Here is a 22,663-nt window from a genome sequence, read left to right as displayed (position 1 = left end):
TCCGCAGCCTCGGGAGCCTAGCGGTGGGGTCTGCACGATGGGCCGGGCGGCCACAGCAGCCACTGTCTCCTCTCCCGTGAGTCGGACGCTCATCGCCTGCGGGCCGGGCCGGGGTCGTTCCCCGGCCGACTTCTTTGCCTCTGCTCCGCGCCCACCGCCTTGAGGACGGGGCCTTCAAGAGGCGAGCTGCGTGACGGCCACCCTCCGACCCCGCGCCCGGACGAGACGTCTTCCCGCGGGCTGGCGGTCCGGGCCTTTTGGCTCCTCCGGGGCGCCGTCGGCGGCGTCCGGTGCGTCCCTAGCAACCGCGTGCGCGGGCCCGGCGGCGGAGCTGCCCGGGCTCCGCCCACTCCCGCGCGATTGGTCCGTAGGGCCCGTCCGTCCGCGCGAGTCTTCCTGCGATTGGTCCACGGGCTAGCCCGCCGCCGGCTCCCGGCGCTCCGCCCCCTCGGCGCCCCGCCCCCTCGGCGCCCCGCCCCCTCGGCGCCCCGCAGCTCGGCGGGCTCGGCGATCCGCTCCGGCCATCCTCGCAGGTGAGACGCCTGTCGTGGGGAGTCGTTTTCGAGGCCGCCGTCGGCCCGAGTCCCTGGCGCCTGGCGCGGCCCAGCGTGCGCGCCGGCCGGCCGGCCCGGGCCGCAGGAGGCGGCGAGGCGGCCGTTTGGCCCCGCGGGTGGGAAGAGGACACACCCACGTGCTCGCTCTCCCCTCCCGGGCGGGACGGTGCGCGGGCTGCGTCCGCCCCCCCGCCTCGGCGTCCGGGTCCCCCGGCGCCCGTCCCCCGGCGCCCGCCCCCCGCCGCCTCGCCCGGGGTGGCGGTCGTGAGCTCTGGAGAACAGGACGGTGTCCCGTTGTCGGCCTGTCCGATACTTCGCGTCGGACTTGCTCTCCAGCGTCCCTTTCTCCGCGTTTTCCCGCCCTTCTTGTCTTCCTTGCCTCCTTTTCGCCATGCCGGCCGGGCCCGGCCCCTCCGCGTCTTTCGGCTACCAGGCTGCCATTCGTGCCAGCGCCACTCAACCCTGGGCTTCACGCATCCTAGGCCGGCCCTGGACCGCTGCCGTTGTTTAAGGACCTCTGCTCCTAGACCCGGATTTTTATTTTATTTTATTTTGTATGTGGTACCCAGAAGTCGAACACGGGTCTTGGTGCATGCTAGGCAAGCACTCTTCCCACCAGGCCACGCTCCCGCCCCTTTCCCCATTTCTTGTCTGGCCCTCCATTGACCCAGGACTCAGGAAAGACTGTTGTGAAATGTGTGTCTGGTCACGTTTCTCCCAAGAGCTGCCTTCTTTAGAGTTCAATGTAGGAATAAATTGCAGACTACTCAGACCAGCCTAGAGCCACAGGAGCACACCGCCCTCCCCCACTGCACACTGAACTTCTGTGCCTCTCTCTGGAAGTCAGGTCTCTTCATTCGTCTTCACTAGGGGCTGTAGGGCCTGTTTCCAGGAGACCTTTTTCAGTCACAGGCTAAAGGCTCAGAATGTCTGACAGTGCAGAAAGCAATTGGGAGAGACACATGGTGCATGTTTTCTCTCATGGGAAAGCTACACGGAGAGTACACTGGGACGGGTAAGTTATATAGGTCTCTAGCCATTCACACATAGTGAGACCAAAGGAAGATGCCCTACGGGAGGCAGACAAAGGTACAATTCCTGAGTGCTTCCTGATCATATCATATTTATTAAGTCCAGGAACTTGAGGATTTTTCTTTTTGTCTTATTTATCTGTTTTTTCGGCATATGGAGGAACACAGAAATGGAGGGACAGAAGGTGAGCAGAGGCAGCCATGATACTGTCTAGACCCTGTTGAAAATGAAGTATACACCCTGTGGGTAGGGATGGAAGGGAAAAACTAGAAGAGAGCACGGAAGGGGAGGCATTGCCCCAAAAGAAATGTATTCCACATCTGACTTGTGCATAACACCTCTATATCACCTTTATAGTAATTAAAAAATAAAACAGACTCACAGAGGAAGACACACTTTAAGATGGATTGATCATCGGTTGACGTCTAACAGATTCAACTTCATCAGTTTCTGTTCTACTTACTGTCTCCTGGTCGCTCCACCCAGTGTTGCTTCTGCCCATTGCTGTATCTTGGCAATGGGAACGATGGAGCCTATTTGCTTGCTAGTGTTTGTTCTGATGGTGGACTGTTGCTGGTTCACCAGAAGACCAAGAGCGCTTTCTGAGAGGTCCCCCTTTCCTTGCTTGTGTTTGGGCTAAGTGAGTTTCCTTGTGCCTTGTGGAATCATAACTAGTAATTGCAATACATTACACGTGACACCCACAAGTACTGTCAGTGCTCAGCTTTGCACTCATTGGAGTAGATTAAAACATGATTCCTTGCCAGGCCAGGTGGCTCACGCCTGTAATCCTAGCTACTGGGGAGGCTGAGATCTGAGGATCGTGGCTCAGAGCCAGCCCTGGCCAAGACCGTGAGACTCTTATCTCCAATTAACCACTAGAAAGGTGGATGTGATGCTGTGGCTCAAGGGGTAGGGTAGTACCTTTGAGCTGGAGAGCTCAGGGACAGTATCCAGGCCCAAGCCCCACAACCCGCAAAAATAAGTAAGTAAAAATAAAAATAAACGCTTCCAAAACTGTAGGCCTGGACTTGCAAGCATTTCTGGCTAACAGTTGAGTAAAAACTAAGCCTGTAAAAAAATTAAGTGATTGAGGGGGGACTATCTGAAGCCAGAGTGCTCACAGGCCAGCCTTTGTGATTGACTGCGTGGTGTAGCTAGCCAGGACGATGCTAGAATCTCATTCTTGCCTTCCCTTGGAACGCTTTTCTACATCATTCCTTTTTTTTTGTGTGTGTGTGTATTTTACCTTACTGCCTTTCTATACCTTCCAATGCATTTCTCTGGAAAAGGACCTCTTAAAAACATTTTTTTGAGGTGCCTACCTCAGGGCTTGAACCTCCGTGCTTGGGCTCAGTTCTTGACCTTTTGTGCTCAAAACTAGCCCTATACCACTTGAGCCACAGCTCTACTACTGGCTTTTTGATGGTTATAGGGAGATAAGGGTCTTATGGATTTTCCTGCTCTATCTGGCTTGGAACCGATCCTCAAATCTCAGTCTCCTGAGTAGTTAGGATTACAGGTGTGAGCCACCGGTGCCAGGCTGGAAGAATTTCTCTTAGTAAATCTTTAGACTGACTATATAGACCTGGGATTCAGTTGGGTCTGTGTCTTTTTTTTCATATATTTTTATTGTAATTAATAGAAGGGTTACATGATATTTGCCAGATAAATGGTGCCTCAATTCCCACACATTGATACCCCTTCACATGTCATGGTCCCCATTTCCCTCCCCCCCGCCCCCACCCCTCATCTTGCTTTCCCCGGTTTGGTCTGTGTTTTTTGTAAGGAGTTAAGCTGCCCTTGTGTTTTTGTATTGCATAGGTTAACAGGTACCCTTTGACTTCCAGGTGAGGGCTGTTAAAGACAGGAGCTTGGCAACTTGCCTTCTTGCTCCCCATGGAGGACAGAGACCCACCCACCGTGGATGAGGACCAGAGAATCCTGTCTAGGAGCCTCCCTGTCCTAGAGAGCCCAGCTGCACAAGCCACCTCTGAGCTCAGCAAGCCCCTGTCCTCAACCCACAGACACCTGAGCAGGAAGAATGGACTTTCCAAACTCTGCCAGAGCAGGATGGCACTCTCCGGTAATGACATTCTCTTCATGATGGGCATCTGTCTTGCAAACTGAAAATGCATAATGTATGTTTTCTCCTGTCCACCAAGGTGCTGGGCTGTGCTGGCTGGAGAGGAGCCCATGGTCTTTCCTTTCATTCTTCTCTGCTCGCTGGCTTGGCATATTGTGCCCCTCCTCAGCATCAGTTGAAGTCACTTCCACATTTCAGGGCTAAATTGGAGCAGTGTTCTTTCTTATACTCCTGGTGTGTTGGAGCACTGTCTTAAGCCAGGCTAGGTTCCAAGAGAAGTATGACTCTGCTAAATGTAGCTCAGTGAGTTCTGACTCCAGCAGGTAGAGTTGTTCTGCCTAGTCACAACAGAAAATAGAGTGAGGGTAGCCACCGTCCTGTGCAGGCACGCTTCCCCAGCAGCTGGTGGATTTCTCCATGGGCCTCTCTCCCAGAGGGACATGCTTTGTGATTAGGGCTTTAAGCAAGAAGTTGCTTTTTGTGTGTGCTAGTCCTGTGTTTAAGCTCAGGACTAGCACTCTACTACTTGAGCCACAGCTCCACTTCCAGCTTTTTCTGTAATTAATTGGCTTCAAAACAGGATCCTCAGATCTAAGCTTCCAGAGTAGCTATGATTATAGCTGTGAGCCCCCAGCACCTGAAAGCAAGTTGTATGGGGCTTGAACTCTGTCTGAGCGTTGGTGCTCAAGGATGATAGCACTCTATCACTTTGAGCCACAGCGCCACTTTCGGTTTTCTGGTGGTTCATTGGAGATAAGAGTCTCATGGACTTCCTTGCCTGGGCTGGCTTTGATCTGTGATCCTCCGATGTTAGCCTCCTAAGTAGCTAGGATGACAGGCTTAAGCCACCGCACCTGGTGCAAGTTGTATTCTTGGTGCTGGGATGGATCTATTAAACGAAGTAGCTGGAGGCAGGAGCAGAGTTTCAGGGAAAGGCTGGGATCTGGTCTCAAGGTCTTAGGTCTTGAGGTCATGGAGCAGTTTGCTACTGTTTGTTGGTGCAAAGGTGGTAGAAGCAGGACTGGAGGAGGCCTGCACAAGAGGTGAGCTACTGGCACTGTCCACACTTGTCTCTGGTGTGCTGACACCATGGATTGATTTTAGGAAGATCTTTTCAGTTACTTCCATGCGCAGCACCTGATGCCTAGGAAGAGCGGGACATGGGGGAGGGCAGCCAGGTGGCTGTGTGGCCCCCAAGCCCCAAAAGTGGTCAGTGGGGCCATGAACTGAGATACTGCGATCATAGATGAAGAGTGCAGAACAGAGAAGATGGGGTGAGAGCAGTCAAGACGCAGGTCGTGTATGCTTGCTTTCAAGTCCAAGGATGGAGACAGGAGAGAGAGTAGGTAGTTGGTCTGTGCTGAAAGTGGATGTATTTGCTGACAACACATCTTCTGAGTATTGGGAGTGGGGGAGAGGGAGGAGCTTAGGTACCTGGACAGGGCACTGTGGCCAGGGTGAGTGTCTTGAGGCCCCGTGCTACAGATAAATGGAGTGGGTAGAAGACTACTAAGGACTGACTGCTGAACAGAGTACTTTGTTGGTCCTGGAAAGGATGCTGAGAACAGCTCCCGGGGGAGTGGGGGGGAGGATGGTGGTGGTGGTAGAATGAACCAAATGGAAGAGACAGGAGGATGGGTTGTAGGGAGCTCTGTGTGGTGGGGAATGAACCAACATAGGAAAGGGGACATTTTGTAAATAATGGGTCCCTGGTGTGGAGACAGGGCGGGCCTTAGAGTGGGACTTAAAGTTGTGTTTCTTAGAGGGCATTGCTCTGTGCCATTGAGCATCTGAGGCTGTTCCCGTGTAACTCACTTAGACACAGGGAGTGTGGCAGTCAACTCTGGATGAATTGAATTCTTGGGTCAAATTCAGGCTGCGTGGTTTGCCTGTCTCAGAGCTAAATGCTTAGGGGGCTGGGAGTTTGGCCTAGTGGTAGAGTGCTTGCCTAGCATGCACAAAGACCCCGGTTCGATTCCTCTGTACTGTGGCTCAAGTGGTAGAGTGCTACCTTGAGAAAGCTCAAGGACAGTGCTGAGACCCTGAGTTCAAGCCCCAGGACTGGCCAAAAAAGAAGTAAGTGCTTAGTAGCTGTGTAAGATCTAGAGCTTTCCTTCCCTTTTCCTTTGCAGAGGACAGGTGGAGCTCCTACTGTTTGTCATCACTGGCTGCCCAAAACATCTGTACAGGCAAATTGTACTGCTCCACCACGCCTGAGCATGCAGACCTGGCTGGGTCCATGACTAGCACGTCCTGCTGCTCCCTGCTGAGAGGACTGTCTTCAGGGTGGTCTGCGCCCCTGCTCCCTGCCTATGTGTACAACCCCAACAAGGCAGTCTTCACTGTGGACGCCAAGACCACAGAGGTACTGGCTTTGGTTTGAGGCCCAGCAGTGGCTGGGGTTCGGGGGCTCATACTCTAAACCTGGCACCTCAGACAGAGAAATTTGTGTTTTAAGTCTAATTAACCTTTTGTTGGAGTCAGTGGGGCTGGGAGCTGGGGTGTGTGGCTCAAGTGGTAGAAAGACTATTCAGCAAGCACTGAGCCCTTACTAGGCCCCGAGTTAAACTCTAGTACTGCCTCCCCCCAAAAAAACAATCAGTGAACACAAGTTGAATCCTCTTCTCAGGAAGGGTTTGTATATGCCAAAGCACACTTTAACAGATTGGCTCAACTAGAAGATAGGATGTCCAATGCTTGAATGAAATGTGAGTGTATGATGTAGGTTTACATGTATAGCCTGACATTGTTAGACTGGAGCACAGTTTTCTGTATTTTCCCATATTTTCTCCGTAGTCTTGATTGCAACATGCCCAATTTGCCTGAGTAGTTGATTCGGGCACTTGGACTACAGGGTGTGTGAGCACTGGAGGCAGGGCTGGGCTGGGTCCCTGGCCTGGCTCCTCATGTGTTGTCCTTTTCCTTGGCTGTCTCCAGGAGTGTGAGGCGAGGCTGGTGACAGGTGTCCTCTTTTCTGTGGCTCTCCAGATTCTAGTTGCCAACGACAATGCTTGCAGGCTCCTGGGGTACAGCAGCCACGACCTGATTGGCCAGAAGCTCATGCAGTTCTTCCTGAAGTCGGATTCTGACGTGATGGAGGCCCTCAGTGAGGAGCACGTGGAGGCGGACGGCCACGCTGCCGTGGTGTTTGGCACAGTGGTGAGCAGGCTCTGTCTGGCCCTTATTTGGCTTCAAGGCAAGAACGTGGGAAGGCCATGGGCTCCCCGTCCAGGATCCTGCTCTGAGAGCTGTGCTTTGCCTTGTTGCAAATTTTAGGCACAATGGGAGATTCTGGAAGAGTTATATTATGTGACTGGAGGGGCCAAGAATGCTTTCCTGGACAATCTTCTTCCTTTTTTTTCCTCCCTTCCTTCCTTCCTTCCTCCCTCCCTCCCTCCCTCCCTCCCTCCCTCCCTTCCTCCCTCCCTTCCTCCCTCCCTCCCTCCCTCTCTCCCTCTCTCCCTCTCCCTCTCCCTCCCCCTCCCCTTTCCCCTCCCCCCCACCTCTCTCTCTCTCTCTTTCTTCCTTTCTTTCTTTCCTTGTACCAGTCCTAGGGCTTGAACTCAGAGCTTGGGCACTGTCCCTGAACCTCTTTTGCTCAAGGCTAGCACTCTACCACTTGAGCCATAGCACCGCTTCGGCCTTTTCTGCTTATGTGGTACTGAGGACTCAAACCCAGGGCATAAATTTATGCATGCTGGACAAACACTGTACCACTGAACACCTTCCCTGGACAGTTTTGTTCCTTAATTTTTTTAGGAAATAGCAGGTGCTGCTTTGGCTTTTTGTTTTTTATCCTGATGTGTTACCATGGGACTGAGAGTATTAGAGTTCTCCAAAGGAACAGAACCAATAGAATCTGTGTACAGTTATAAAAGGGGATTCATTGGATCAGAGGCTGGCTGCTGGCTGAGCAAGAGTGAGCAGAGAAGGAGACTATCTAAGGCTAAAGGCCCTGACTCTCTGGAGGGTCCCAAGGGTGAGTGCATTCAAAGACTAAAGAATCTGGAGTTTGAGGGCAGCAATTACAAACACTGAGATCTCCTCTCCTCGTCTGCACCTGGATGTCAGATGTGCTGTTCACATCGAGGGCGGGTTTTCCCCTACTTGTTTGGCCCACATACCAATTTCTTTCTTCATACCAATTTTTTTCTTTCTTTCTTTTTCTTTTTGCCAGTCCTGGGACTTGAACTCAGGGCTGGAGCACTGTCCTTGGGCTTTCTCAATGCTACCACTTCTGGCTTTTTCTATGTATGTGATACCGAGAAATCAAACCTGGGTCTTTGTGCAGGCTAGAGAAGCACTCTACCACCAGGCCAAACTCCTGGCGTCCCCCCCCCCCCACCAATTTCCGGAAACATGCTCACAGACACACACACAGAAGTATGCTTTATTAATTTCCTAGGTGTCTCTCAATCGAGGTGACCTCCAACATTAGCCATCATGCTAAGGATTAAAAAAAATAAAGAACTTACATTGATAAAACACTCTCAGACTGTAACACTACCTATTAGAAACATTGCTAGATTTCTGAGATGTGGAGCGGGTGAGAAGAAAACATGGCTAAGACCTCTCTTGGTGGCAGCCACCTAACATTGCCGGTTTAGGACTCACTGGAGCAGGTTCTGTGCTCTGAACCAGCTGTGTTCATCTACAGGTAGATGTCGTTAGCCGTACGGGGGAGAAGATTCCAGTCTCTGTGTGGATGAAGAGGATGCAACAAGAGCGAGGCCTGTGCTGTGTGGTGGTTCTGGAACCCGTGGAGAGGATATCTGCATGGGTCACTTTCCGGAGTGATGTGAGTGTGTGCTCACTTGTCTGCCGCACAGCTTTGCCTTGTGTAACAAAGTTGATCCCAGCCCTGCCTCTTGTCAGCACCTCAGCCAGTGCTCTTTCTGCTCTCTGATTTGGGAAGGAAAGTGCCCAAGGTCTTGTCTAACTGTACCCCTTGCTAACCATGCTCAGGCAAGGAATTCAGTTGCTTATATCTCAGTCTCCTCATCTATACGATGGGGATATAGACAAAACTAGTGTAGACTTGTTCTTAGGCTCAATGGAGTGATGTCTATAACACCCTCAGAATAGAGTCTGTCCTGTAGACATCACTTGCCTATGAGCTGGGACATGATTATTAGAGTCTGGTGTGGGTTCAGGATCCTGAAGAATGCTCTGTGCTCTCAGTTTGGTACGTCTGATGTAGGACTGACGGACATGCTCTTCTTGTGAAACCCCATTTGCATCCTTGCTGTGCTTTGGATGTAGAAGTTGTGGTGATGGTCTTGCTTTGATCTTATAGACATTCAAGTGTGAGATTGAAAGTCAAGTGTAAGAAGCTTTTATTTGTATTATGAACACTGAGTTTTTCTTCAGGGAACCATTGCATCCTGTGACAGCCACTTTGCTCATTTGCATGGGTTTGCCGCTGGAGAGGACGTGGTAGGGCAGCACATCACAGACCTGATTCCATCTGTACAGCTTCCTCCTCCTGGCCAGCAAGTCCCAAAGGTAGGACCCTGCATCTGTGACCTGACCACAGAACCAGCCTGGGATGGGACCGTTCCAGCTTGCTGTGCTCCAGAGCTTGATGGAGGGCTAGAGCCTCTTGAGTACTGCTGTGTCTCCTTGATCTTTGCAAATGCAGACCATGGAGGGTAGGGTTCCTCCTATGGTTGGAGTTCTCTAGGCAGAGCCAGTAGAGTTCATGGGAGGAACTGACCCCCACAGTTACAAAGCCATGCGCGTGCCTGAGGCCCTAAGTGTGACTCAGTTCAGGTACGAAAGTTTGAGAACCCTGAGGGCTTTGAGAGTGTGTCCTGGAGATCAGAGGTCAGAGAGCTTGAGTTCTGATGTCCACAGGCAGGAGAAGGTGGGCCCTGGCTCTAGGAGTGAGGGCCCCTGACTGGACAGCAGTACCTACATTGGGAAATATTTTCACATCTGGAAATACAGACACGAATCCTGGTCAACACTCTAGAAAAGCCTGAGGGATCCGCTAACATGCTTCCCAGTAACACACGGAGAAGTGACTAGGGTCTGTGTCCCATGTCGGCTCACTGGGGCTTGGAGTCAGATGAAGACTAGCAGAATAGAGTCAGGACTTGTACCTTTTTTTGGGAGAGCTGAGCCTGAGCTCTGGCTTGGACCTGGGTGCTTTTCTCATGGAGAGAGTGCATCCTGTGTTCAGGATGGGGCACATGAGCTATCAGACCTCTGGCACTGTCCTGTTCTTCGCGAGCCTCCTAACAAAGGGAAGACACAAAGGACTGAGTCCCGCTTAGCATCCTGAAACTGCTTCCCTGGTGAGGAGCAGTGCCCTGGTGAAGTCTCAAATGGGAAGCCAAATGCAAAGCACATGGTTAAAGCAGGCCACACCGTGAGGGAAGGAAATCAATATCCCCACCCTGGAGAGAGACAGAAAGTAAGGGGCTAGGGCCAAATGCACAGGTGGTCCCTGGAGATGTGGTCCAGAGCCAGGAAGGGGATGAAGCCCGTGGGAACCACCTACTGGGCCATGGGAGTATGGGTGCAGCCCATGGGGCCATGTACTGTGCTCTTAGTACTATGGATGAGCCTGGCTCCAGTTCCTTACCCAGCACACACCTCCATGTAGCTCTTGACAGATGTATGCCACACTCTGGCTATTCTGGACCCTCACCTCTTGCTCCCCAACCCTTGACATTCGCTGGCCTGGGTAGAGTTTCGGAGAGCAGTGTGGGCATGGGTGGACATAGGTGGTGGAATTGGGGTCAGAAGCGCTGTGTCTCTGCACACAGCATGTCTCAGTGCTTATTAGGTTATTGTCTTCCAGAGTCTCAAGATCCAGAGGTCCGTCGGGAGGGCCAGAGACGGCACCACCTTCCCACTGAGTCTGAAGCTGAAAGCCAAGCCCAGCAGTGAGGCAGCGTCTGACGGCGAGGCAGCCCAGAGCCTGGGTTACCAGGCATCTGTCTGGGTGTTCTGTACCATCAGTGGCCTCATTACTCTCCTGTCAGATGGCACTATCTATGGCATCAACCACAGCTTTGCACTCATGCTCTTTGGCTATGGAAAAACAGAGCTCCTGGGCAAGGTGGGGTTTGGTATCTGGCTTCCATTTACTCTAGGAAATTGGTCTGTGTATATCATGAGGCCTTGTACCTGAGGGGCTCGTCAGCTCAGGTCACCTGTGGCCGGACTTAGGAGTGACCTTAGACCTAGAAATGAAAGCCCTGCTCACAGCAACCCAACTTCCTTCTCTTGTTCCTGCCTCAACAGCCACCCTCATACCATCTCCTGAGTCTCTTCAGAGCAGGGAAGAGCATGGTTTCCCTCCGGTGTCCAGTGTGTGTACCCTACGGAGGGTTGGGTGGTAAAGGAAGGCTTTCTTAACCTCCCTCCACTGGTCGGGCATTGGTAGACATCTGTCTGCCCAGAGCCAGGCCACTGGATTTAACTGCCTACTTTTTTTTTTTTTTTTTTTTTTTTTGCCAGTCCTGGGCTTGAGCTCAGGGCCTGAACACTGTCCTTGGACTTTCTCGAGGCTAGAGCTCTACCACTTGAGCCTCAGCACCACTTCCAGCTTTTTCTATGTATGTGGTACCAAGGAATCGAACCCAGGTCTTCGTGCATGCTAGGCAAGCACTTTAACCAGTAGGCCAAACTCCTGGCCCCCTGCCTACTTTTTTATTCAAACCTATTTGAGGCAATCCCACTATGTTGCTAATCACCACAGTGTTTTAAAACAACTAGTCATGTGATTTGGTCATGACTCAGCCTTCCGGGATGAGCTTAGAGGAGACATCATTTTCCTCCTTGTGGTGCCCTACCCCAGTGGGCATGACCACTGGCTGAGTGTCGTGTCTGTGGAGCCTCACTTGCTCTAGTTCCTGGCGTGGGTGTGGCTTGGACATTCCTGGCTTCAGCTGCATGGTTCCCACAGGATTTGCTTATCAAGGAGGTCTCAGTGGTGATCCCGGGCCCACCAGGAGGCGCCCATGAGTTGAGAGACAATGTCTGCTGGATTACGTCCTGTCCCCCAGTGGGTGTGCATCAGCGTCCTCTGACCTGGCGAAGCCAGATGCAGGTTCCCAGGTCCAGGCATATGTGAGGTCAGAGGCTGCCCATCTGCCTGGAGGTCATTTGGATGCTGGTATAGCTTGCCTCAGAGTATGTTAAATTTTCCTACTGGGTAAAAGAAATGAGAAGAGTCACGAATTATGCATTCAGTTCCAGAAAGTCTACAAGTTTGTCAAGCTTCTTTTTTTTTTTTTTTTTTTTTGTGGGTCATGTGTCTGCTGCTGGGCGCTGTCCCTGAGCTCTTCAGCTCAAGGCTACCGTCCTACCCCTGGAGCCACAGCCCTACTTCTGGTTTTCTAGTGACTAACTGGAGATGAGTCTCATGGTCTTTAGTGCCTGGGCTGGCTTTGAACTTTGATTGTCAGATCTCAGCCTCCTGAGTAGCTAGCATTTGCAGGCGTGAGCCACCGCACACTGGGCTGTCAAAGCTTCTGGACCGGAAATATTTCCTACCATTAGGGGATGAACTGCCCAAGGCTTGCTCCTGTTTTCATCTTTTTTTCCGGGTAGATGGGCCATTGGGTCAGAATGGATCCTCTTAGGTCCTCAGATGTTCTCCTTTATTTCATAGAACATCACTTTCCTGATTCCTGGCTTCTACCACTACATGGACCTTGCTTATGACAGTTCTGTAGCCCTGCCAGACCTGACCAACTGCTTGGACACTGGCAACGACAGTGGGCCTTCAGAACCAGGCTGGGACCTGGCTAGTGGCACTCAAGGTAAGACGAGTGTCCCAAATTCCAGCATTCCTGTAGCCATCCAACATAGGCCCATGCCTTGGTGACAAGAGGAAGGAGCAGACAGCATTGATGGCCCTTCCAGAGGCTCCTGTGCGAGGGCCCCTGAGTGAGCAGGCTGCAGTGAGCTGGCTTGCTATTTCTCTCTGGCTCTCTTGAGCTTTCTTGTTTGTACCTGCAAGAAGAGATTATAATACATTTTTGCAAACCTATGATCATAGAGAACGGGAATAGAAAGTCCTCTAAACTGTGCTAGTGTCAGAAACAAGTAGCTGACAGACTTGTGTTTTTAAAAAAGAGATTTTATGTAATTTCATGTAGCACAACATTGAATTGGCATAACATTTATTGTAATTTCATGTAGCACAACATTGAATTGGCATAACATTTATTCCTGAATTAAATATTCCTAGCACATTTGATTATCCCCCATAGTTTTAATTTAGCGCTTTCAGTCAGCACGTGTTGTGGAGTCTCTGTTATGCATAGTCTTGGGGAAGTACTTTTTAGGGGGCAGTGTGAGTGCCAGCCCAATATCCCAAGGCACCTCCCCTAGTCAGCATGCAGGAGAGGGTGGGGGCCAACCTCCCAGAGCCAGTGTCTGATGAGCCATGCAGAGGCCTGTGGGTTCAGGCAAAGCGGCATGGCTGGATGTTGGCAGGATTTCTACTCTTGCTATAGAGGGAATAGAGGTGAAAAGCAGAACAAGTGAGGGACAAAAGTGGCAGAAATTGGGACCAGGAGTTTGGGCTGGTGGTAGAGTGCTGGCCTAGCATGCACAAAGACCCAGGTTCTATTCCTTGGTACCACATACATAGAAAAAAAGCTGGAAGTGGTGCTGAGGCTCTGTGGCTCAAGTGATAGAGCACTGGCCTTGAGGAAAGTCCAAGGACAATGCCCAAACCCTGAGTTCAAGCCCCAGGACTGGCCAAAAAAAAAAAAAAGTGGCAGAAATTGAAGTGCGCATCTCGCTGTGCACACCTTCCTGGGGTGACAAGCATGCAGGAGGGGCCTCCCAGCAGGGTGTGCTGTAGCACAGAACACCCTCTCCTGTGTTGCTTAGATCCAAGGGCTGATGTGGGGCTTGATTGTGACCACGTGCTCCCACAAGAGGAGACTCTGAAGCTGGTGGATAGACAAGTCTCAGCTGAGATTCAAGCACAGCCGGAAGCTCTGTGTCAGCCTTCCTCCCATTCCTCTGAACCCTCCCTGAGGTAAGTGCCTGCGAGGGAGGTTGAAAGTTACTAAATGCCCAGGTAGGTGGTAGGCAGAGGAGAACATTTTGGAGAGAGGGCTGTTGACAATAACAGCTACAGGGTATTGAGCTGTGTCCATGCAGTACCAGTTGTTTCCTGGCTTCTCAGCTGACTCCTCACAACCTTCTGAGCAAGTCCCGTGATCAGGAAGTGAATCATGGATCAGAAAGGTGCTCTTGAGCGTTGAGGAAAATGAAGTAGAGTTAGAGAAGAGATGCAAATACAGTCTTATGGGTTTGAGAAGCATTTGAAGCTATGCTCTGTACATTTTAAAATAAGGCATTCTATTTAGAGTGAAGGAAGTTTATGCTAGATAATTTGGAAAAGTAGGACCTAAAAAATTCCTTTTTGCCAGGTCCCAGTGGTTCACACCTGCAATTCTAGCTACTCAGGAGGTTAAAATCTGAAGACAGTAGTCTAAAGCCAGCCCAGGCAGAAAGCCCATGAGAGTATCTGCAGTTACACAACAATAACAACAAAACCTGGAATTAGAGCTGTAGCTCAAGTGGTAGAGTGCTATCCTTGAGCAGAAGAGCTCATGTACTGTGCTCAGGTCTTGAGTTCAAGCCTTAGGATTGGCACAGAAAAATTCCATCATTGTCGTTTTCCTCTTCTTTTCTTCTCCTCCTCCTCTTCCTGCTCCTCTTCCTCCTTCCTCTGATTAGTCATGGGACTTGAACTCAGGGCCTGAGCACTGTCCATGAGACTGTTTGCTCAAGGATAGCATTCTATCACATTGAGCCACAGCACCATTTCTGGTTTTCTGGTGGGTAATTGAAGATGAGTCTCATGGACTTTCTTGCCTGGACTGGCTTGCAATTGTGATCCTCAGATCCAGCCTCCTGAGTAGCTAGGATTATAGGAGTGAGCCACCTGCACCTGGCATTTAGAATTCTCCCTCCATCCCCGCAAGCCCCCCCATAACATTGAGTTGGGTGTGTATATGGACACTTCATCCAAAGTTGTCTTCTGCTGGCCCAAGAAATCTCTCTGAGGACCGGGAGTTTGGCCTAGTGGTAGAGTGCTTGCCTAGCATGCACGAAGACCCGGGTTCGATTCCTCGGTACCACATACGTAGCAAAAAAGCCAGAAGTGGTGCTGAGGCTCAAGTGGTAGAGCCCTAGCCTTGAGAAAATCCAGGGACAGTGCTCAAGCCCTGAGCCCAAGCCCAGGACTGGCAAAAAAAATCTGTCTGAGCAGCAGCTGCTGCTGCCGCCGCCGCCGCCGCCACCGCCGCCGCCTCCTCCTCCTCCTCCTCCTCCTCCTCCTCCTCCTCCTCCTCCTCCTCCTCCTCCTCCTCTTCCTCTTCCTCTTCTTTTTCTTCTTCTTCTCTGTTACTAGGTTTGAACTCAGGTACTCAAACTCTTGCTTTTTCACTCAAGGCTGGAGCTATGCCATTTGAACCATACTTCCACTTTTGACTTTTTGTTGGTTAACTGCTGGCTTTGTTTGCCTAGGCTGGCTTTGAACCATGGTCCTCATATGCGTCACTGGCAGCAGTCTTCAGAGTCTCTGTTTTGGTATGCATCCTCATTGCCCTAGGCCAGAGTGTAGGTCAGAGTTTCTGCCCTTAAATTTTATCTGTACAGTTCTGTCTGTGTTCTTTATTTGCTATTATATTTTTGAAATTTAACCAGATTGTTTTCTGACTTGAAATAGTCTCGGTGTCAGGCACCAGTGGTTCATGCTTGCAATCCGAGTTACTTGGTAAGCACAGTCCCAGAGGATCGCTATTTAAATCTACCCTGGGTGGAAAAGTCTGAGAAACTCCATCTCCAGATAACCGATCAAAAGCTGGACTCAAGTGGTAGAGCACCATGCTTCAGCAAGCCAGGCGAGTTGCTCATGAGGCCTCAACTTCAAGCCCCTATACTGGCAAATTAAAAAAAAAAAAAGGTTTTGAATTATTCTTAAAATATTCTTGAATTAATCAGCTTTAAGTGAAGAACTTAAAAAGTTCCCCTTCCCTTTTCTTGACCTCAATCCTGTTCTTTGTCCAGGGGTTACTGTCAATGGAGTCTTCTAGACAATTTTTAGGCAAATTAATACAAGCACATATTATTCATTTACTTATGTATACGTGTATACTGTCACATATTCCTGGAGTCTTTGTGTTGTTCTCAGCGTGTGTGCATCTGTGTTTGTTCTTGTATGTTTTGACCATATTCCTATATGGTGACTCCCGGATGGTGCCATCTTCTATGCTGGTGGTTTTGTATACACTGATAACTCAGGGTTTCCTTCATTTGCTTTAACCGTCTTCCTTTTTCTGTGTAGCTGTAGAGTCTGTTTTGCTGGTGTGATTGTAGAGTGGTCAGGCTCTCTTGTTGTATTCTGCAGTGGATCCATGAAGCCATGAAGCTGCGATGAGAAATGCTGGTTCCTTGGCAGGGTACTGAAGGACTGTTTCTTAGCAGCAGCTCTGCCAGCAGCTCACTGCTAGGCCAGAGCAACATGTGTGTACTAGGAGGAACTTGCACTCGATTGGCCAGTTCCTGTTTTCTTTTTCTTAATCTTGTCTTACAAGAATGCTAATGAGGGCGCCAAGAAAAAAAGGTAAATCTTATAAATAGGAGATAGTGCAAAAATATTCTTTGCAGAGTAGTATTGCATGTATTTATTAAGGGTAAGAGATTGAAGTATAAAATCATCAGAATAAAGAACAATTTATGAAGGTGGGAAAAAAAGAATGCTAATGAGGGTCGGAAGTTTGGCCTAATTATCTAGTGCGTGCCTAGATGCATTAAGACCTGATTTCGATTTCTCGGTACTACATACATAGAAAAAACTGGAAATGGTGCTGTGGTTCAAGTGATAGAGCTCTAGCCTTGAGAAAACCCAAGGACAGTGCTCAGGCCCTGAGCTCAAGCCCCAAGACTGGCTAAAAAAAAAAAAAGAATGCTAATGAGCATATATATATATATATATATGACATAGTTATCTATAGAGAGCCATTTATTCATTCATTCATTGATGTCTTTACCTAGTCATTTACTTACTCCATTCTCACCAAATAGCTTGTAGAAGACTTAAAACTTAATACCTGGCCTCCTCAGAAAGATACGTTAGTGTAGTAAGAACTATCAGGATCAGGAGATGTGTTGAGAGGAAGTATGAGATGTATGTTCTGGGGGCTGTTAGGTGCTTCCCCAAAAGCTACCTCTACTCTGGGGACCCCCTAGAAGCTTTTGTTTTTTTCATGTGTCATGGGGCTTGAACTAGGCCTGGGTGCTGTCCCTGAGCTCTTCAGCTCAAGGCTGCCCTTGAGCCAAGCCCCATTTCCCATTTTCTAGAGGTTAGTTGGAGATAAGAATCTCAGGTTCTTTTGTGCTTGGGCTGGCTTTGAACCTTGATTGTCAGATCTCAGCCTCCTGAGTAGCCAGGGTTGCAGGTGTGAGCCACCAAGCCCAGCTTTGTTTTTAATGAATTGATGCTAAAGCTGAGTGCTTATTAGACTTTGGGTCAGGTGATTTAAAAAAAAAAACTTCCAGGTGAAGTGCTCAGATGGTGTGGTGGACTGTGTGTGTGTGTGGTAGCCTGGCTGGAGCACCTCAGATCCCCAGCTGCCCTAGGCCCTAGCATCTCATGGCTCACTGGAAGTCACAGTGGCCAGATTCCAGTGATGGTCATGCCTGGCTGTTGGGGCAACTAAAGAATGTCCTCCCCCATTTGCTGTCCTCCTAAAAGTCAGAATTTTACAGGTTTCAGTACTTAGGATAAAGTAGTCATATCAGTTATGCAGAGCGGTAGGGGTATTTACCTGTATGTCATGGCACATGTTTAAACTACATTCCCATGTGTTTGACCCTCTCTAGCATACTTCCTGCATGCTCTTGGGGTTGGGTGTGGCTCAGTTAGTAGGGCACTGGCTACTAAGCAAAAGCATCAGGTCCTGAGTTCCAGATCTGGGGAGAAAGAGAGGGAAAGGAAAGGAAGGATGTCTCCTACAGGCCTTGGTGGTGAAACTGTTCCTGCAGACAGGATCCCACTAGTAGTCTTTCTTCAGCCCTTACAGTATGGGTTTCTAGAGGACTGAGGCAGTGGCATGATTGTCCCGTCTGTCGCGGATCACTCCAGCAAGAGACTTCGGACCTTTCCACAATCCCAGAGCAGCCAGGTGCTGTGGTTCACTCATGCCTGGACGGGTCAGTAGTGTGTTCCTTTATTGAGATCCATTCCTGGTCTCTTGGACAGTGAAGGAAGGGGAGGCAGGGGAAGGTAATGAGATGGGGTGCAGTTAGACACTTCTTGCTTGACCTCTGTAGACTCTTGCTCCACTGCTGCTTCCCCTGGAAATCTCTGCTTCTCCTGGATCTCTGCTCACACCACTTGTAGCACATCCTTTCTCCTTCCATCTGTCTTCATGGACTTGTACTATACACGTGCTAGATAGCCAGTGTGAGTGTGTTTGTGGATAACCCCTCATCCGCAGACAAGGCATGGCATGATCTGATCACCAAGTGCCTGGCCCTTGGGTGGGTAGTTGTGTGAGTGCCATGTCAGATGGGCTGGTGGAGGTGGGTTTGTTTTGTGGGTCATCTTGTTTGTACCATGTTATAACTTCCTCCCTGGTCACTCAGGCTAAATGCCCTGGGGGTGTTCTGACCTGGCTCTCAATCCTACCTCATCCTGCTCCCCTTGTGCAATTGGAGTGCCAGCCTTCTATGACAGCTGACTTTCCAGGCTTGAAGAAAATCACAATCAGCTGTTGGGATTTGATAACTCTGAAACCCTATTTCCTTCTCACCTCCTCAGGCAGCTGCTGAGACATTTCTGTTGCTGCCTGCAACTGGGGACAGCATGATGGAATACTAGAGCTGGAGAAATGAGAGAGGGGGCCGGGAGTTTGGCCTAGTGGTTAAAGTGCTTGCCCAGCATGCACGAAGACCTGGGTTCAATTCCTCAGTACCACATACATAGAAAAAAGCCGGAAGTGGTGCTGAGGCTCAAGTGGTAGAGCTCTAGCCTTGAGAAAGTCCAAGGACAGTGCTCAGGCCCTGAGCTCAAGCCCAGGACTGGCAAAAAAAAAAAAAAAAAGAAAGAAATGAGAGAGCGAGAGAGAGACAGAGACAGAGGATAGAAAAGGGGATGCCAGTAGATCCAGTGCTCACTGGCTTCTGAACCCCGAGCTCCCATTGTCAAGCTTATTTATTTAGATTAGTACAGAGTATGTGCAGAAACGAGGGTATTTATCTTGTGGTTACAACCGTTGACATGAGGTATAGTTGGTATACATCGTGATAATTGACTCCCTTGTTGATAGGGAGCAGAGGGGAGTATACCCATGTAACCCAGACATTCATCTCATCTCCAGGGTCTCAAGCCTGTAGTGTCCACATGGCTCCAACTTAAATACTTAGGGTCATCACTTATGCATCTGTCTTGCCTTATCTGTTTGGCCTTTCCAGAGTCCAGTTCTTAGCCTTCTGAGTACTGCTAAGATGGCCTTCAACCTCTTAGCCCTCCATGGTCTCACAGCTCCACTCTAGAGATCCCTCCCCCTCTCCCCCCCAACCCTCCCTCCTGTAGGGCTAGGCCCAAGTGGCTTGGCTGGCAGCCAAGCCCAGGTAGCTTGGCTGGGCCCAGCCCAGGTAGCTGGAGGCCCCTCTTTGTGATGTAGGGTGCCCCCTAGTGCTCAGCATGTAGTCCTGCACCATAGCCCAGGGGTTCAGTAGTATTCTTTGGTGCATCTTTGGTAAATGTGGATTTGTGTTTATGAACAGGTGCTTTGTTTTTTTAACTTACAGAGTGTGACCTCTGTCATAAATCTGTGTTAAATGTTCTGTACTTGTCTCTAATAGAAGGAAAGTCTGGTCCTGTTGCCTCTTCTGTGACTTCTGACTTCCTCTCCGCAGGGGGGACAGTGTTCCGGAGGGCAGCCTACCGGCCCAGGGTAAGCAGTCAGTGCCTTCCCATTCCCAGAAGCCAGACCTGCCCGAGGGAAGTCCTCCAGTCCACCCTGAACCGCCGGCATCCGAGGAACCAGGAAGCCCCCCGCCCCACGGAGAGGGTGTGTTGCCTGAGGAGCAGCGAGACACCACGGAAAAAGGCTCGCCAGCCCAGAGTGACCAGTCGTCACTTACAGAGCAGCACAGGCCTGTCGTGGGTAAGGAGAGTCCAGGAGTGGCAGAGAGCCCCAGGCAAGTGCTTCTGGGAGAAAGGTCTCCACAAGTGGACACAAAGCTGTTTGCTTCCCGAGCAGATTCTGAACCTCTGCTCCTCGTGGAAGATAGGAGCAGCAGCGTGGACTTGTGTGGTCTGCGTCAGGAAGCGCAGTGGGAGCTCCTGGGACTCTGCAGTCCCAGTAGCCCCAGCACATGGGCTGATGCCACCATGCCAGAGCCTCACGCTGCAGCACAGCCGGCGGGAGGGGGCCTCCCCATGCACTGTCCCAGGTACGCAAGCGAGTGGGTCCTGCAGCAGCGAGCCCAGGACCTGGTCCCCAGTCCCCCCGGCATGGCGGATGTCTCTCTCGGGACGCCACCTCTGGATGAGCAGTGGCTAGGCGTGAAGAACGACCGAGAAGAGCTACAGACCTGCTTAGTTAAAGAGCAGCTGTCCAAGTCGAGCTTTGCAGGCTCCCTGGGCATCTCCTACATGGAGCTTGTGCCTGCGGAGCACCCTGTGTCCTTCTGTGACCTGGGAGACACCGACCTACACAGCAGCCACCTGGGCAGCTCCTCCGCCTGCTATGCCTTGGCCACCGACCTCCCTGGCGTCCTGGAGGCTGTGGAGTCCCACGAGGACGATGCGAATTCTTACTCCTGGAATCTCAAGGAACTCTTTCTCAGCGACCAGACAGGGCGAACTTCATCCACTTGTTCTTGCGCTACCTCTGAGCTTGGTGGGACACCCTCTCCTCCGGTGGTGGGATCTGATCTAGATGCAGATGGCCTCCACAGGCAGAGTCCAGATCCTGTGGATGACCAAGAGCTGTTGCTGCTGACCGGCACTTACTTCAACCTTAGCGAAGACCGGCCAGACCTGCAGAGCTTGGAACACAGTCAAGCAGAGCCATCAGAAGTTTCCTTAGAGCCTTCCAAATACCATAAAGCTAGTGACCTAGAAAGCTCGGGCTACATCCTTGCCACACCAAACACCAGTCCAGAGGCCAAGTGCCCTGCAGTGGAGGAGCCCAGGCTGAGTGCCCAGGTCACCTCCACCCCCATGACACCCGGCGCTTCCAGCCTGCAGCGGGAGATCCAGGAGGGCACCTACTTGGGGAGCTGCTTCCACCGGGATGGCCTGCGCCTGAGTATGTCCCCAGCCCTGTGGGGAGGGCAGTGCTGTCCCCAAGCACAGTCCAGCAGGATACAGAGAGGCCTCACCTCCAAAAGACAGTGTTGTCTTACCATCATCTCTTGGAGATGAGGGTAACAAATGTTTGCCTGGAGGAGGCAGCTCACATTCCCAGCCCCCCTCTGTACCCCATGGTCCCAGCCCCCCTCCTCAGCATCTCATGGTCCCAGCCCCCTTCCTCCGTACCCCACGGTCCCAGCCCCCCTCCTCCATACCCCATGGTCCCAGCCCCCCTCCTCTGTACCCCATGGTCCCAGCCCCCTTCCTCCGTACCCCACGGTCCCAGCCCCCCTCCTCCATACCCCATGGTCCCAGCCCCCCTCCTCAGTACCCCATGGTCCCAGCCCCCCTCCTCAGCACCCCACGGTCCCAGCCACCCTCCTCAGTACCTCACGGCCCCAGCCCTCCTCCTCCGTACCCCACGGTCCCAGCCCCCCTCCTCAGCACCCCACGGTCCCAGCCCCCCTCCTCAGTAACACATGGTCCCAGCCCCCCTCCTCAGTACCACATGGTCCCAGCCCCCCTCCTCAGCACCCCACGGTCCCAGCCCCCCTCCTCAGTACCCCATGGTCCCAGCCCCCCTCCTCAGCACCCCACGGTCCCAGCCCCCCTCCTCAGTACCTCACGGCCCCAGCCCTCCTCCTCCGTACCCCACAGTCCCAGCTCCCCTCCTCAGCACCCCACGGTCCCAGCCCCCCTCCTCTGTACCCCATGGTCCCAGCCCCCCTCCTCAGTACCCCATGGTCCCAGCCCCCCTCCTCAGTACCTCACGGCCCCAGCCCCCCTCCTCAGTAACACACGGCCCCAGCCCCCCTCCTCAGCACCCCACGGTCCCAGCCCCCCTCCTCAGTAACACATGGTCCCAGCCACCCTCCTCAGTACCCCATGGTCCCAGCCCCCCTCCTCAGTACCTCACGGTTCCAGGCCCCCTCCTCCGTACCCCACAGTCCCAGCCACCCTCCTCAGAACCCATGGTCCCATGTACCCTCCTCAGCACCCAGGCAGGGCACCCCATTGGAGTCTGTCCCTGTCCCTCTGTCTCCCCCTGATCTTCCCAGGTGACATTAGACTTGACAGGCTTCAGTGGTGTGCCCCAGACATGGTCTTCATAGTGCTCAGGACTTGGGGTGTCAGGATGCTCCAGTCTCTGCAGAGCCCCTTGTGAGGGCTTGATGAGAATGGCTATTGTTCAGTTGGGCTTTCCTCTGCTTCTCTTAAGAGTTGCATGATAGCTTACCTTTGTTTCCATGTTGTTGATTTTGCAATGTGGATTATTATGACTTTCCCTAGATTAAAAAAAAAAGTAGCATTTTATTTATAGGAATCCTAGAAAACAGAAAGAATCAAAATCAGCTGTAACAACAAACCCTGCTCAATATACACTAGAAGCTTACCCATATTTAGCAATATTAATTGCTTTGTGAAGGTGTACAAATGTATGTGCTTAAAGTTAGTGTGGGTCTGTGTACCTAGAACACATATCCATGCATATGGCTTTAACCCAAACCATTCACCTTAAGCTTGTCACCTGAAAGGTATGTTCTGCTCTGGCTTTCTTTTCTTGTTTTTTTTTTTTTTTTGCCAGTCCTGGGGTTTGAACTCAGGGCCTGGGCACTGACCTGAGCTTTCTCAAGGTAGCAC

The 22,663-nt window shown here is 51.4% G+C and overlaps 1 protein-coding gene across 2 annotated transcripts in view; it reads left to right on the top strand.

Moving 5' to 3' along the window:
* The first annotated feature begins 455 nt into the window (after nt 1-455).
* Pask (PAS domain containing serine/threonine kinase) overlaps nt 456-22,663 on the top strand; it is a 35,042-nt gene continuing 12,834 nt past the window's right edge. Inside the window, exons 1-10 of one of the 2 annotated variants that reach the window (XM_090355181.1) lie at nt 456-533; nt 3,437-3,672; nt 5,805-6,037; nt 6,661-6,831; nt 8,330-8,470; nt 9,043-9,177; nt 10,481-10,741; nt 12,299-12,449; nt 13,531-13,681; nt 19,579-20,978. In XM_090355181.1, the coding sequence (XP_090211307.1) occupies nt 3,486-3,672; nt 5,805-6,037; nt 6,661-6,831; nt 8,330-8,470; nt 9,043-9,177; nt 10,481-10,741; nt 12,299-12,449; nt 13,531-13,681; nt 19,579-20,978 (2,830 nt within the window). In that variant the 5' untranslated portion in view covers nt 456-533; nt 3,437-3,485. Of the gene's footprint in view, nt 534-870; nt 1,570-3,436; nt 3,673-5,804; nt 6,038-6,660; nt 6,832-8,329; nt 8,471-9,042; nt 9,178-10,480; nt 10,742-12,298; nt 12,450-13,530; nt 13,682-19,578; nt 20,979-22,663 lie in introns of those variants that run through there. The other variant, XM_090355182.1, reaches the window with a different exon arrangement.

The sequence above is a fragment of the Megascapheus bottae genome, chromosome 21, assembly GCF_031878675.1.
Source record: "Megascapheus bottae isolate mThoBot1 chromosome 21, mThoBot2.hap1, whole genome shotgun sequence".
Lineage (NCBI taxonomy): Eukaryota > Metazoa > Chordata > Mammalia > Rodentia > Geomyidae > Megascapheus > Megascapheus bottae.
The sequence above is the reverse complement of the archived record's forward strand: the minus strand, read 5'-3'. Positions and strand labels throughout refer to the sequence as shown.